Source organism: Oryza sativa, chromosome 1 (assembly GCF_034140825.1).
Source record: "Oryza sativa Japonica Group chromosome 1, ASM3414082v1".
NCBI lineage: Eukaryota > Viridiplantae > Streptophyta > Magnoliopsida > Poales > Poaceae > Oryza > Oryza sativa.
The window spans coordinates 22,771,255-22,785,873 of NC_089035.1; the positions used below are offsets into that span (position 1 = coordinate 22,771,255).

General features: G+C 38.2%; 1 protein-coding gene and 1 long non-coding RNA gene across 2 annotated transcripts; both read right to left on the reverse strand.

Moving 5' to 3' along the window:
• Nucleotides 1–8,353: 8,353 nt before the first annotated feature.
• Nucleotides 8,354–9,912, reverse strand: LOC136354904 (uncharacterized). Its single transcript, XR_010738766.1, has 2 exons — nt 9,805–9,912; nt 8,354–8,618 (listed from the first exon to the last, which is right to left on the reverse strand). It is a non-coding gene; the product is annotated as an uncharacterized lncRNA (long non-coding RNA).
• A 2,180-nt stretch (nt 9,913–12,092) lies between these two features.
• LOC136355402 (uncharacterized) lies at nt 12,093–14,477 on the reverse strand. Its single transcript, XM_066307936.1, has 3 exons — nt 14,411–14,477; nt 13,029–13,511; nt 12,093–12,538 (listed from the first exon to the last, which is right to left on the reverse strand). The coding sequence occupies exons 1-3, from the start codon at nt 14,475–14,477 to the stop codon at nt 12,093–12,095; spliced, it is 996 nt and encodes a 331-aa protein (XP_066164033.1).
• Between the last annotated feature and the right edge of the window lie 142 nt (nt 14,478–14,619).

Sequence of the window (14,619 nt, forward strand, 5' to 3'; positions counted from 1 at the left end):
GGCAATATCAAAATTTGTTACAACTAAATAAAAATCGTTGCAATAATCTATTACCACGGCTAACAACGATTTTAAGATTGTGACGACATGTATCTATTGCCATAATTTTAGCATTGATGTTACGATTTTTTTCGTGGCGATAAATTATTTTTCTAGTAGTAATAAAGTAGTGGCCTCATCGCCAATGACGTTCCCTAACATCCACAAGATATCTCAAATAGCATACCCTGATATCTATAAGGTGCAAGGTGCTACTTTAATGACTGTAGCTTCGTCTCAACATGGTGTAATTTTTTTCGCCTTCGGCTATTTGCGGCTACATCAACTACCATAACTATTACATGATCAGTTATATCGAAAGAACATCTATAGAAAAATTATCTGCAACTCTAGTCATACAAATCACATATGGAATATACACAACTCTAGAATCTCAGACCAAGACTGTTCATCGATCAGAGAAAAGAACAAGAATAGACCAAAGATCGTTACAACACACAATAGAATAGGGAAGCTCAAGTAATCCAGATAGAACATTGATTCAAGATTCAAGTAATCAAGTGAGCAGTAAATAAATTATTTCTTGATTGAAATCAATGAAAGAGGAATTCTTGGCTAGTTGACTCCTATCACGAGCAGCCCCCACTTTCTTCCTCATCAACTCCCAATGCTAAAGGCGAGGGGTGGAGCCAGGAGGACAGAGGAGGCGCTAGCTCATTGAATACCTGTCATCAGGTTGTCTACATGGTGGTACCGCAACAGCTGATTTATTACATTTTTCGCTGAAAACATTGACAATTTGCAAAGTCATTAAGTTCAGATGACTAAAATAAAGTCACAACCATGAACCCTTTTGATCATAGAAGTTGCGCCCAGAGGCACCTTTTGTGTCGAGTTAAATTCGTCACAATATTGTCACAAGAATCTCTTGAGTGATGAAATTTCACTTTTATTTTTGAAAGTGGGCCATCACATAAAGCCAAATCTTCGATTTACTGTGTCTTTTGTATAAATCAAATAGACCTGATCATTTATGGAGTAAAAACATTTTCTTAAACTTTTTCCACCAACCACTAATTTTGACTCAACTTTACCTCTAACACACCTTCTCAATCCTCAAACACCCCCTCATTTAATAGTCCTTTTGCAGAATTTTAATCTCTCATAGAAAAGCTAGAAGTAGCTTGGATTTTAGGCCCTCCTATTCCTCTAAAATCTAATAAATCTACACCAATACTAATTTAATATTTTTTTAGAAAACTGTAACCGTTGATTAGTCATTTGATCTAATCTAGATCGTAGATCGATTTTGCTATATCTCACTCGAAAGATTTTTTCTTATCTCTCACTCGATTTTCTCACTCAAATTTACAGTGCATTTTCTTATAAGTTACAGTGTAATTTATAAAACTTACACTGTAACTTTTGTAAGTTGCACTGTAATTTTTGAATCTTCGCATGTAAATTTTAAATTTTGTATTGGATTTGGTCTTTTTCTTGAGGATATGGTAATTTAGTGTCCATTATGGTGTTTCTTAATTGTTTTTTGCTTTTTATTATATCTATCAGATTTTAATCCAAAGATTAAAAATCTGTGTGATACGATCATAAAAATCTTTCAAAAGATGTATAAGTACTCCCATCGTAGATATCCTATAGGAAGCTTTAACGTTGTGGGCCAATCTGGCTTTTTTCATAGCCCATCTACCGTATCTCAAGTTGCAGTTATCGATTGACCATTCAAATCTCCAAGCGCACTTACAGAGGGCACGAACGAGAGAGAGTTTGGCTGGAAGCTGCGACTCACGAGTGATGCACGATGTACTTCTTTCGCTTCATGGTTTCATACCGAGCGGCAACTTAACGATGATTAATTTGAACTCCTACTTCGCTAATGAAGCGCATCACGCTGCAGCCGTCATTCATCTCAATTGGGGACGAACAGTCTCCAATTTGAAGTCCAGCAGGCACGTACGTACTAATTTTAGTCAATCAGTAGATTGGAAATCTCTATCGACGTCGCATGAAGTTGACAGCATTAATTAATTTAGTGGCATAGGATGCATTCGATCTTTGGTTTTGATTGGAATAATAAGGTACATATTTTTTTTTTTACTCAAGCATAAGATTGATTTCTAATAAAGAAACGACACCGACCTGTGGGCTAATTACGACATCAGATAGGCCATCATCCAATCCAATAAATTTCAGTCGTCAAGAAGATGCTTTCATCAACAAAACAAAAAAAAATTTGCTTGCACATCTCTATCGTCGCATTTGTGAGTATTAATTTGGCGGCCTATTTGTAGGACGATACTCGATTTCTGATTTTGATTGGAATAATTACTTTTTTGCTGACTTTTTTCTTATTGAATGGCTTGAATGTGTTATTTATCTATCAAGTCGAATTTGCATGTTGTCTCCCTATGTACCTCTAATAATTAACTACTCTATCTACTTTTGATAGTCATATTTCATCTTAACACACAGACCAAGGATAAGTGATTCTACTTATCATAGTCATTCTTCGTAAACAAACGATTCATTAATATTTATATTTCTCGATGCCCATGTAACCAATCTTGTGTGGAAGAATGGAGAGCTACGTATTAAATTCAAGAAAGCCATTAAGATGATAAGTTGTTAGATTGAAATATGCCTATCAAAATAATATTTTCAGATTTAAAAATATGACTATCAAAGGTATATGGAGGGAGTATTTTCTGTGAGCTCTCACATTGATGACAAATATTTAGATGTTGATTAGATGATCGTATTATCTTAAGTGCCGATTGTAAAATCTATTAAGCTAGCGTCATGTGCCTTTTTAAAACACATCGGATCTACTTTTAATGTGACGTCAAAGCCTCGAACGAGAAAGTGAACCAAGAAGTAGTGTCAAATGAAAAGCAGTATAATTAACATTGCAAGTACTTAAGTAATCTCAGTGGAAGCTATGTCATGAATTTTTTAAAAAGTTGTAACTAATAGAGACTTTTCTTTTAACTTAAGTTACTAGTTTTTAGTAAATTGCATCAGTAGTAAAAAACTTGGTAGGTGTGTGCAATTTAGTGCAACAACTTTAAAAATATACAGACCGGTACATGAATTTGACAATCAAGTGTATTTTGGTCAAAATGCAATGCTATTACGTACATATAATTCAACCTATTTTGTTTGTTCTATTATAAGCATGACTACTATATTATTGGTCACAAGTACAATTGAATATGTTTGACTAGTAGAATCGCTCGGAAATTATGTTACAACAATTCTTATGCACTTAGTTTTAACGATCATTATATTTTTCGGTTTCAAATTGATAGGTTATTTATTATTATAAGCAAGCAAATACCATACATCTAGACCATTATTATTTGACAGTCATTATACTTATTAGATTATTGGCAACGACGACTGCTTTTTTACTAAGTGGCTTAAAAGGTGTGGTGTCTAATATTGATTTTTTAGCCAGAATACACTTACTAGTCAAGTTGTTGCATCTAAATGATTATTTTTCAAGTTGTTACACTAGATCGTACCCACCTACCAAGTTTATGTACCGTGGATGCGATTTACTCCTATTTTTTTTAGAACATGATGTATTCACCATATGATTAAATTATTAATATTTATAGTATTAGTAGCAATAGCCCGTGCGACGTGTGGGTAGGCGACTAGTATTAATAATAGATATTTGTTAATCTTACTAAATAAGCACACATGCATGTAAATAATTTATTTCGTAGTATGGCGCATTTTGGGAGTATTATTTAATATACTTTTAAGAAAACAATACCGAACTTTTTAAACTTTTAAAAATAACCGCTATCAGCAATATCAGCAATCATAAATTAATACGGTCAACCTACCTTACCACCTACTTCCTCCGTCCAAAAAAAAAGTCAAAACCTAAATTTTCGTACCAACATTTGACTGTTTATCTTATATGAAATTTTTTTATAATTAGTATTTTCATTACTGTTAGTTAATAAAACATGATTAATACTTTATATGTGACTTATCTTTTTAATTTTTTTCATATTTTTTTCAAATAAGACGGACGGTCAAATATTGGACACGGAAACCAAGATTTATTTATTTATTTTTTTGGCGGAGGGAGTAGTTTTTGCATGACCGAGCAAGACATTCATTGTCTCGAAAGTGATACCCAAACCATGGATGTATGCAGTATGTTGTCACTGTCAATTAAATTTGTCAAATTTGTCTAGATCAATCGGCCCGTAAATTAAATGATCACTGAAATGTGAGATCTACTTTATCAAACTTTTACAACTTCAACTATTATTAATGTTAAAAGTATTTAATTCAAAGAGACTAAAACAATATAAATAAATTTATCTTACAAAATATTATAATAAAAATAAAAATATATTTATTTATTATAAATATTATAATAAAAAATGTAGCCAAAAATATATTTGAAGACTGTATTTTTTTTTAAAAAGTAGTGAGTACTCCGTCCTAGAATATTACAACGGTAGCATATAAGATTTGTCCCAAAATATAATAATTTATTCTCTTCCCTACCAATCCTTACCTTCCAACTCTTAATTCGCCGACCTACTTTCTATTCTCAACCAATCATAACCTTCAAACATTTAATTTCACTTTCTTCCTTAATACCCGTGTTCAACCTCAAAACTTCTAATATTTTGGGACGGAGTGAGTAATTGCTATTACAAATTAACTGCTTGATAGCAACTTTATGCAATCTCAGTTAATTGTTCATCTTGCGGTGATGTGATTCCAACATAATAAAAAAATAGTATAATTCAAAAGCTACATGTCTTTCCCCACTAGTGGAGAAACCATCTTTGGTCGGTCGATCAAATTCCACAATAGTCCCAATTCTATTAAAAACCGAGACTAAAAACGATAACGATTTTTAGTCCCGGTCAAAAAAAAATTTGATCTTTAGTCCCGGTTGATAAGACCAACTGCATCTTCAGTCCCGGTTCATCCCTTATCAGAGGCATGTCAGGGGGCCGAGGATCTTTAGTCCCGGTTGATACTACCAACCGGGTCTAAAGATTACCACTTTAGTCCCGGTTAGTATTACCAACCAGGACTAAAAGTCTATCTTTAGTCCCTGTTGGAGTTATCATCCGGGAATAAATATTTCTCTCCCACATCTGATCGTTAAGTCCCAGACAGATATTTAGATAAGATTGGATCGTCTTTTCTCTTCCTCCTCTTAGATCCAATCATCTCTCTTCCTCTTCTCGGATCCAATCCCCTTCCTTCTCCCCTCCCCTCTCCTCCTCCCCCCTCCTCCCCTTCCTCCTCCTCCTCCTCCCCTCTACTCCTTCCCATCAGCCGGCCGGCGGCGAGCGGCGGCGGCGCGGCCGCGCACGGGGAGGCGGGCGACGAGCGGCGGCCGGCTCGTTTTTTTTTTAATTTGTGATTCACTGTATGTATTTTTTTTAAGAATTTGTGATTCATTGTATCGCATGGTTATGAGATGTATAATCTTGTATAATCTATGATGTATTTAATTTGTGTGTAGTTTTTCTAGGATTTGTGATGTATTTGATCTGTGTGTATGTGTATAAGTAACTTAATATTGAGGATGTTGATTTAGGGATGTGCATCCCACTCGATTTGGGATAAAATACAGAGATAACTCTATCCATTAGCAAATCAACAATGAAAAAAAAGGACCTCGAGGGACTGCAGCTACCCTAACCGGGACTAAAGATTCCCCTCTTTACTCCCAGTTGGTGTTACTAACCGGGAATAAAGATCGATCTTTAGTCCCAGTTATTTAAACCAGGACTAAAGATAGCAATATTTAGTCTCGGATTCATAGTCCAAAAGGTTCTAAACCAGGAGTAAGAGCATTTCTCCGCCAGTGCCCGTACAATGTTTTGCCACAATATTTTCGCCCGGTACCACACAAATCTACAACCCTTCATATTCAGATCCTGCGGGTGCTATTATATATCACAGCTTTAACTTCCAGTCATAGTAGCAACTGCACATGATTTGGACGCATGCAACCTTAGAATTTTAAATCATTATTATGTGCAAGAAATATTAAGATTTATAATGTGATATTGATTGATTCGTGAAAAATATTTTCATAACACACACACAAATATATATATATATATATACGTATATATATATATATATATATATATATATATATATATATATATATATATATATATATATATATATATATATATATATATATATATATATATATATATATATATATATATATATACGTATATATATATATATACGTATATATATATATATATATGTATGTATATGTATGTATACGTATGTATATGTATGTATACGTATGTATGTATATAAATATATATGTGTGTATATGTATATATGTATACATGTATATGTATATCTGTATATGTATATGTATATATGTATATATATATGTATATATGTATATATATGTGTATATGTATATATGTATATATATATATGTGTATGTGTATAGACACATACATACATACATATAATAAAATATGAAAACAATGATATTGATTGATTCGTGAACTATCGCGGTCGATCGAAATACTGCTCTAAATTCAAATACCAGATATTTTATATTCTCAACTATTTATGTCGGACTAATAACCCCCGGCCCTGAACATTGTTCTGAGCGGTTTTGACTTGAGCTTACACACGTAGCGCTAACGTGGTGGCCCGGTCAGCAAAAAAAAGTTAAGAAACCTCCCTCGGGCCCACCTATCATCCCTATGCCTCAATGCAACCCCTCACTAGTCCCCCTACTCTCTCTCTCGCGCGCCCTACGGCGAAGGCGGGCGGAGCTTGCCCGGGCGTCTGGCAGCTGAGGCGAGCCGCTTCCCCCAAATCCAGCCGATGCCACCGCCTTATTCTCTCCTTTGGCTGCCCGCGAGAAGCTCGGCCTGAGCCACCTTGCTGCCGGAAATCCCTAGCCCCATATTCGCCACACCTAAGCAGAACCTCCCCCGCCTTCTGTCTCCATGGCGCATCTCCGGGGTGGCATCGTCTCCTCTGACTTGAACGGAGTTGCCGCAATTCTCCGCCTTTTCCTTTCCCCATCCCCTCATAAATTGACTAAAGTGCACATCTCATTTCAACATCACAAATCTCATTTCAACATCACCACATCACCAAAGAACCCTTAAATACTCTTAAGTTATCTAATATAAATCTCAAATCTTATCTAATTAACAAACCACCAAGTCACAAACAAGAATACCTTAAACATATCCTAAAATCACTAAGTGACATCTCATCTCCCTCTATATTTCACTATGTCATAAAAATTATCACAATCACAATCACAATCACAAATTATACTAAAACACTAACCCGCGTGGGCTCGGTGAGGAGGTGGATGGCGCGGTGGAGACTGGCGGCGCCAGGTGAAGGTCACGGCGTCGATGCGGCAGCGGGGAGGGCGGCGACCGGTCTCAGTGTCGATGCAGCGGTAGGGAGGGCGGTGGCCGGGCTCGCGGACGGCGTCTTGGGGCTCATGTACGGTGGGACACGGGCTCACGGATGGAGTCTTGGACCTCGGGGACGGCGGGGAACAACGGTGCTGGTTGTGCTTAATTGGAGAAGCTCAAGGAGGCGGCGCCGGTGAGGAGCTCACGGGCGGCAGCGACGGGCTCGCGAACGACGGCGAGGAGCTCGAGGACGGCGCCGGGATCGGGGGAGGTGTTCGATGCGGCGACGGTGAGGAGCTCGTGGACGGCGGCGGCAGTGGCAACTCTTGGGCTCGGTGAAGTGGATCTGAGAGTGTGAAGTGGTGAAGTGTAGAACGAGAGTGAAAAGAACCCTAGTCTAAATATGGTCAAACCACATCCGTTACGGGCATTAGTCATAAGCCCAATTGAGATGAGCTCATCAGTGACGGGCATTAGTTGTAAGCCCGATTGAGATGAGCTCATCGGTGGCGGGCTTAACTTTACGCCCGATTGAGATGAGCACATCCTAGTTTGGCTCGTATATAATTAATATATGCCCTATTTAAATAGTTCAAATTTGCTATTAAATTTTAAAAATAATATATAACTAACATATGCCCTATTTAAATAGTTTTAAATTGTTATTAAATTTTAAAAATCATATATAATTAACATATGCCCGATTTAAATAGTTTAAAATTGTTATTAAATTATAATAATCATTTATAATTAACTCATACCCGATTTAAAATTGCGATTACATTTTAACAATCATATATCATTAACATATGCCCTATTAAAATAGTTTAATATAGTTTAAAATTGCTATTATATTTTAAGTTTTATACAAAACTCCAATAAACGATACGCCAGCTTTTAGACTTTGAGACAAATAAGTAGTATCAATATGTTTATGTTACTAGAATGGCATGAAACATATGCAAGTCATTCATTACGAAGACAACGATACAAAATATTTCATTCATTACAAGAAATTGCAAATCAAATTAATACAAATTCTTCAGTTGCAAGGATATGCCTTTGTTGGTATTCCTTAACTTCACAAATAAAATTCGTAAGTGCACGGAGAATACCGATGTAGCACTTCAGCCGGGAGTATTTCAGGGTATCGATTTCCCAAGGGAACGTGTGTGTTCAGCTCCTCTTCAGGTTCATCCAAGGACACGAAGCAAATACATGCAAAGGGTAGAGATGATTTCCTAGTGAGAAACAGTGTCTACGGAAAGCTTAGTTTAATCCTAACACGATACTTCAGGCACTGGCCAGCCCGCTGCTTCCAGATGTCGCTCTACTGCATACCGAGACAGTGAGGTCTTTAGTGTAATTGAGAGCTGTCACCACCTCTACACCCACCTCAAACCTACAGAGCAATCACCATAAACTAATTACCTAGACACCGCGTCTACGCCATCAATAACTTATCTAGTGTTTATGACTCACTAAAGCAATCACTATATTTTAAGAGAGAATCTATTCTATACCACTGAGTTTGTCATAGTTCTACGATTTACCACTGACTTTGTCTCTTTCTACAATATAACGTCGACTTTATCAATTTTTCTACAATACGCCATTGGGTTGGGCTTATTTTTCAATAATACCTAAAATACCCTTATGAACACATAAGGTTAACAAACGATTTATATCATTATAAGTTTAAAAAAAAATAAAAACTTTTATGTGGCCTCCTTACATAGTAGAAAAGTTTGTATATAAGTTTTAACTTTTTTCATTTCTATTTTTTTTAAAATATTACTTATTTGTTATATGCTAAAATATGTTTTGTTGTTGTTTTTGATGTAAATTATCTTTCATATGCAACATAACATATATTTTGCTAATATCTTTTGTGTAAGCTATTTCTCTCAGATATACCACACAAAAATATTTTGTCTAAAAAAGAAAAATACCAAAAAAATGAAACTTATGTGCATACTTCTCTGTTGTGTAAGGAGGCCATATAAAAAATTTCATATTTTTGTGAAACTTTCTAATGAGATAAATTAATTGTTAACCATGTATATCTCTAAGGGTATTCTGGGTATTTTTTAAAAAGAGGCCCATCCCAATGATATATTATAGAACAATTGATAAAGTCATCGGTATATTATAGAAAGAGACGGTTGGTGGCAAATTGTTGAACTGGGATAAACTCAGTGGCATAAAATAGATTCTCTCATATGTTAATGGACTATAGTAAACAATGATCCTGGACGCTAATTAGGAACTAACCAAGAGTTAATTCTCACCTAGCAAATCTTAATTACTCATATGATAATTCTATTAAAGCAGAGTAATTAACAAAGTATAAGAAATAAGAGAGGATTACCGATAACTCCGGAATTCCTCCGACTTCTTCTGCTCTACTCTCTCCCTAATCTAGTATACAATAAAGTACAATAGAGCATCTTGTAATTCAGCTCATGCTTTGGTGCGTGTGAGAATGAGGGAGGAGAGGGGTATTTATAGTGTGGAGGTGACTTGAGAGAGTGGAGATGCTAAGGGAATATTCTCCATAGAATCCAAAAAGCATCTTCCTTCTCCCTTTGCCATGTGCCCTTTCTGATGACGGTTTCCACCGGTAGAAGTGGCCACAGCTGTCATAGGATGACGATTACAACCGCCATGTGAAATCTTGGGCCATTTGGGGCCATTCCTTGCCATGGTTCGGCCGAACCCATGGTTGGCCCATTTGGCCACGGGCTTTCTCCTGGGCCTTGGCAATTGAGTCCTCGGCCCAGTGGCATGGTGGTTGGGCCCATTCTCTGATATTTTGATAGGTTTGTGGGCCCAAGACTCCATGGGTTTCGATATGGAATATAATTCTTCCCCTTATATGTTTATTTCCTTTCAACTTTGGTTGCTTGTTACCTGCATACAAATATACACCAACACTCGTGGAAATCGTCAGAAGTACATCCTACAACTATGTTGGATGCTTTATATTTATGGTTTTATGCAGGAATTGATGGCGTTAATTCGGTACTTAACAGCCGTCAACAGCCTTTCGTATGATCTGAATGGGCATATCCCACATCCTCTTCGGGATCATCGTCAAGGTTGATGTGAGGTCTTATATGAAGATTCTAATTGTATTATTCTTTATCGACGACATTGTCAACCCCAACAATACTTCGCTTGCCATCCCTAACGACATGTAGCTTCTTGTTTGCAGGGTCTTTTATGTAGAAAAATCTGCTCGACCGGATTCGCAAGTACGAATGGTTTGTCGGCGTATCCAACCTTTGCCAGATCCACTAAAGTGAAACATTCCTTGTCGACTTTGACACCAGTGCGGATATTCACCCAATTGCAACGAAACAAAGGGACTTTGAAGTTCACGTAGTCTAGCTCCCAGATCTGCTCTATGCGGCCGAAATATGTGTTCGATCCAACTTGATCCTGATATGCATCTATACGGACTCCATTGTTTTGCACTGTGCTTTTCCTATGTTGTTTGACGGTGTAAAATGTGTATCCATAAATATCGTACCCTTGCCATCTGTCAATATCCCAATATGGGCCCTTTGCCAACCTTTGTAATGTCTCACTTGGGCCATCGGTCGACCGTGCGATACGATTCTTGAAACATTTGTTGAAGGGAGTGTTATGTTCTCTGTTAATCCACATATCAGATAGACCCATGTTCTCCTGTCGGACCTTCACTAAATGCTCCTCAAAGTATGGGGTAACTTCTGCCATATGTTGCAGTACAACAAAATGGGCATGGACATATGAGGCTTGATTTTGCACAATTCTTTTTCTACCTATTGTGCCAACACCTGACAACCTTCCTTCGTGACGAGACGCTGGAACTTCGATAGGATCGGTCTCGGACATTTAGTCGATGCAGAACTCAATAACCTCCTCCGTCGTGTACCCTTCGATGATGCTTCCCTCTGGTTTTGCTCTATTTCGAACGTACGACTTAAGAACTCCCATGTACCTCTCGAACGGGTTCATTTCTCTTAGAAAAGTTGGGCCACATATTTTTGTTTACTTCACTAGATGAACAGGGAGATGAATTATGATATCGAAGAAAGACAGTGGAAAATACATCTCCAAGTGAATATCTGCCTGCAACTCATCAAGATCTTCGGGATCTATAACTTTCTGGCCAATGGCATTGAAGAAGGCACACAAATGCACGATCGTATGGCGGACTTTGGGTGGAAGTATACCTCTTATAGCAACTGGTAAGAGCTAGGTGATTATCACGTGACAGTCGTGAGACTTAATTCCAACCAGTTTTAGATCATTCAAAGAAACATACTTACTTATCCTTGCTGAATAGCCCGATGGAACTTTAATATCTTTCGAGCAGGATAACATTGTGATCTTCTCATCCTTCGACAGGGTATGGCAAGTTGGAGGGAGGTACAAGCTTCATGTCTCTTCATCTGTTACAGGCATGAGTTCACTGCGAATGTTCATCTCCTATAGATCTAGGCGCGCATTCAACCCGTCCTTTGTCTTTCCAGATTATTTAGCAGTAGCCCGAGCAAACTCTCGCACACATTCTTCTCTACGTGCATCAGATCAATGCAATGACGGACCTCAATATCTTTCCAGTAAGGTAGTCGTTAAAATATGGATTTTTTTCTTCCACATAGCCTTCTACTTTGCCTTACTACGCTTTCTTTTCTTCCCAAACTCATTAGTTATGTCCTTGACCATGTTGTGGACCTCATCTCCAGACAAATCCTTGGGAGCAGGCTGAAGTTCTCTCTTACCGTTGAAAATTTTCTTCTTTATTCTAAAGGCGTGGTGTAGTGGGAGCCATCTCCTATGACGCATGTAAATCATCTTTCTTGATTTCTTCAGCCACCTACTGCGTGTATGTTCCATACAGTCAGAGCAATCCTTCTTTCCTTTCACGGTTTGTCCAGAAAGATTTCCAAGTGCGGGATAATCATTAATGGTGCAAAACAATAGAACTCGTAGCTTAAAGTTCTCCTGACCATATGCATCCCAAGTTTCCATACCTTCTTTCCAGAGAATTTTTAGATCATCGATAATAAGCTCCAAGAACACATCGATATCATTGCCGGGTTGTTTCGGACCTTGGATTAACAAGCACAACATAATATATTTCCTTTTGAAACACAACCATAGCGGGAGGTCATAGTTCGCAATAAGAACTGGCCAAGTGCTATGAGAACTGCTCATGTCTCTAAAAGGATTCATGCCATCCGTACACAAACATATCCTCATGTTTCTTGGGTTAGCAGCAAAGTCTTTGTGTTTTCGATCGATATTCCTCCATTAAATCGAATTCGTAGGGTGTCTTAGCATACTGTCGTTCCTTCTCTCTGTGGCATGCCAACGTACTAATTTTGCTTCCTTGTGGTTGGCAAAGATTATCTTGAAACGATCAATGATAGTTAGATACCACACAACTTTTGCCGGACCACCCTGTTTTGACTTCTTTCCTTCGTCAGCACTTTTCTTTCGCTTGTATCGAGAAGCCTTGCAAGCAGGACAAGCATCTAAGTCCACATATTGCTTGTGGTATAATATGCAGTCGTTTGGACATGCGTGAATTCAATGGACCTCTAACCCCAGGGGACAAAACCTGCTTTGCTTCATATATCGTCTCGGGCAATGTGTTCTCATCAGGAAGCATAGCCTTAAATATTCCAAAACGTTCAATGAAACTCTTGTCTGTCCATCCACTACTTGCCTTCAGCTTCATTAGGTCCAAGGTACCTGACAATTTGGTGTGTTTTGCCTTGCATCCTGCGTATAGAGGTGTCTCTGAGTCACTGACCAACCAGCTGAACTTCATAGAATCTCTCTCGTTGTAAGCTGGGTCCTCAACGTCACGCAACATGTCTTGTAGCAGATCGTGATCCACATCAACCATTTCACCGCCCAATGGAGAAGGTACAAACAGGTCATGCTCATCTTCATCTTCCTGATTTTGTGCACCACTTATGTCTACAGTCGTAACTTCTTGCTCTCCATGCTTCACCCACACATGTGTAGCCCTCCATGAATCCTCGTTGTATCCGATGACCGTGCAGGTCGACTCCGCTATAACATATTCTCATTCTTGCAATATGCACATGGACAACATATGTAATCGTTGTTTCTTCTTTTTCTATCCTCATCCGCGACGTTTATAAAATTTAATATGCCATTTCTATACTCCTTGCTATGACGTTTCACAGTCTTCCCATACATCCAACTTCGATCCATCGTTGCAATAATGAACAAAATATTAGAGAAACATCTTATAAGATATGTATTACTAAATTAATGTGAATTGATTAGTACTTTTCACTTACTTTATGAATTTTCTGTTTTTCTTGGAAAAAAGACACAAAAATTAGCCCCCTTCAAACTCCCACCAAAATAGTGTACAGTGGGATAACTTCAGAGAGCAGTGGGTGGAGTATTTATAGTGTGCAATAGATATTAGTAACGGCCAATGAAAGGACATCGGTGACAGGTGCTTAGTTATCTCAAACGGGCATACCACTAAGCCCATCACCGATAACGACTCATCGGTGATGGGCCTTAAATTAATCTCAATTGGGCCTTGTTTAGCGCCCGTCACTGATGAGTATCATCCGTGACGGGTTTAAATGTTGGGCCCGACAAAGATTATATAGATAATCTCAATCGGGCCTAAACTTAGGCCCGTCACAGATGAGTCTCATCGGTGACGGGCTCTAGATATATGCAACTTGATTATGTCTGTAAGAGTATATCTATGACGGTGTTTATTTTGGCCCGATTGAGATGGCTTCCTTGTGACAGCCTGCAAAACCCAAGTATGTGAGAGGCCGTCACAAATGGGAGGATCTGTACTAGTGGGAGAAGAAGGAAGAATAAGGAAGAAGAAGGAAGAAGAATGAAAGGAGTGAGAAGGCCTCCACCGCCAGCCGACCGAGTGAGATTCGCCTCCACCACTAGCTGCCCTCCCTCACCTCTGGCGACTCCAAGCTCGAGATACGGCGTGTCCAAAGGTTGGATCACATTCCCCATCATCACCATGGTGGTCTCCTTCACATGGCTCTACTCCATCATGTACTGCCTCCTCTTCAGCTTCTACAGCCACAAGAAGGTGCACAACTCTGTCCAGCCCAAAATCACAGGCAATAGCAACAAACTTGTGTAGGTGACATTTTTATGATGC

Coding starts and splice junctions, on each gene's coding strand:
- LOC136355402 (XM_066307936.1), bottom strand. CDS start 14,477: ATGGTGATGATGGGGAATGTGATCCAACCTTTGGACACGCCGTATCTC. Junction 13,512..14,410: donor CGAGCTTGGAGTCGCCAGAG/GTGAGGGAGGGC, acceptor AATATGTTATAG/CGGAGTCGACCTGCACGGTC. Junction 12,539..13,028: donor TTTGTCCCCTGGGGTTAGAG/GTCCATTGAATT, acceptor TGTTAATCCAAG/GTCCGAAACAACCCGGCAAT.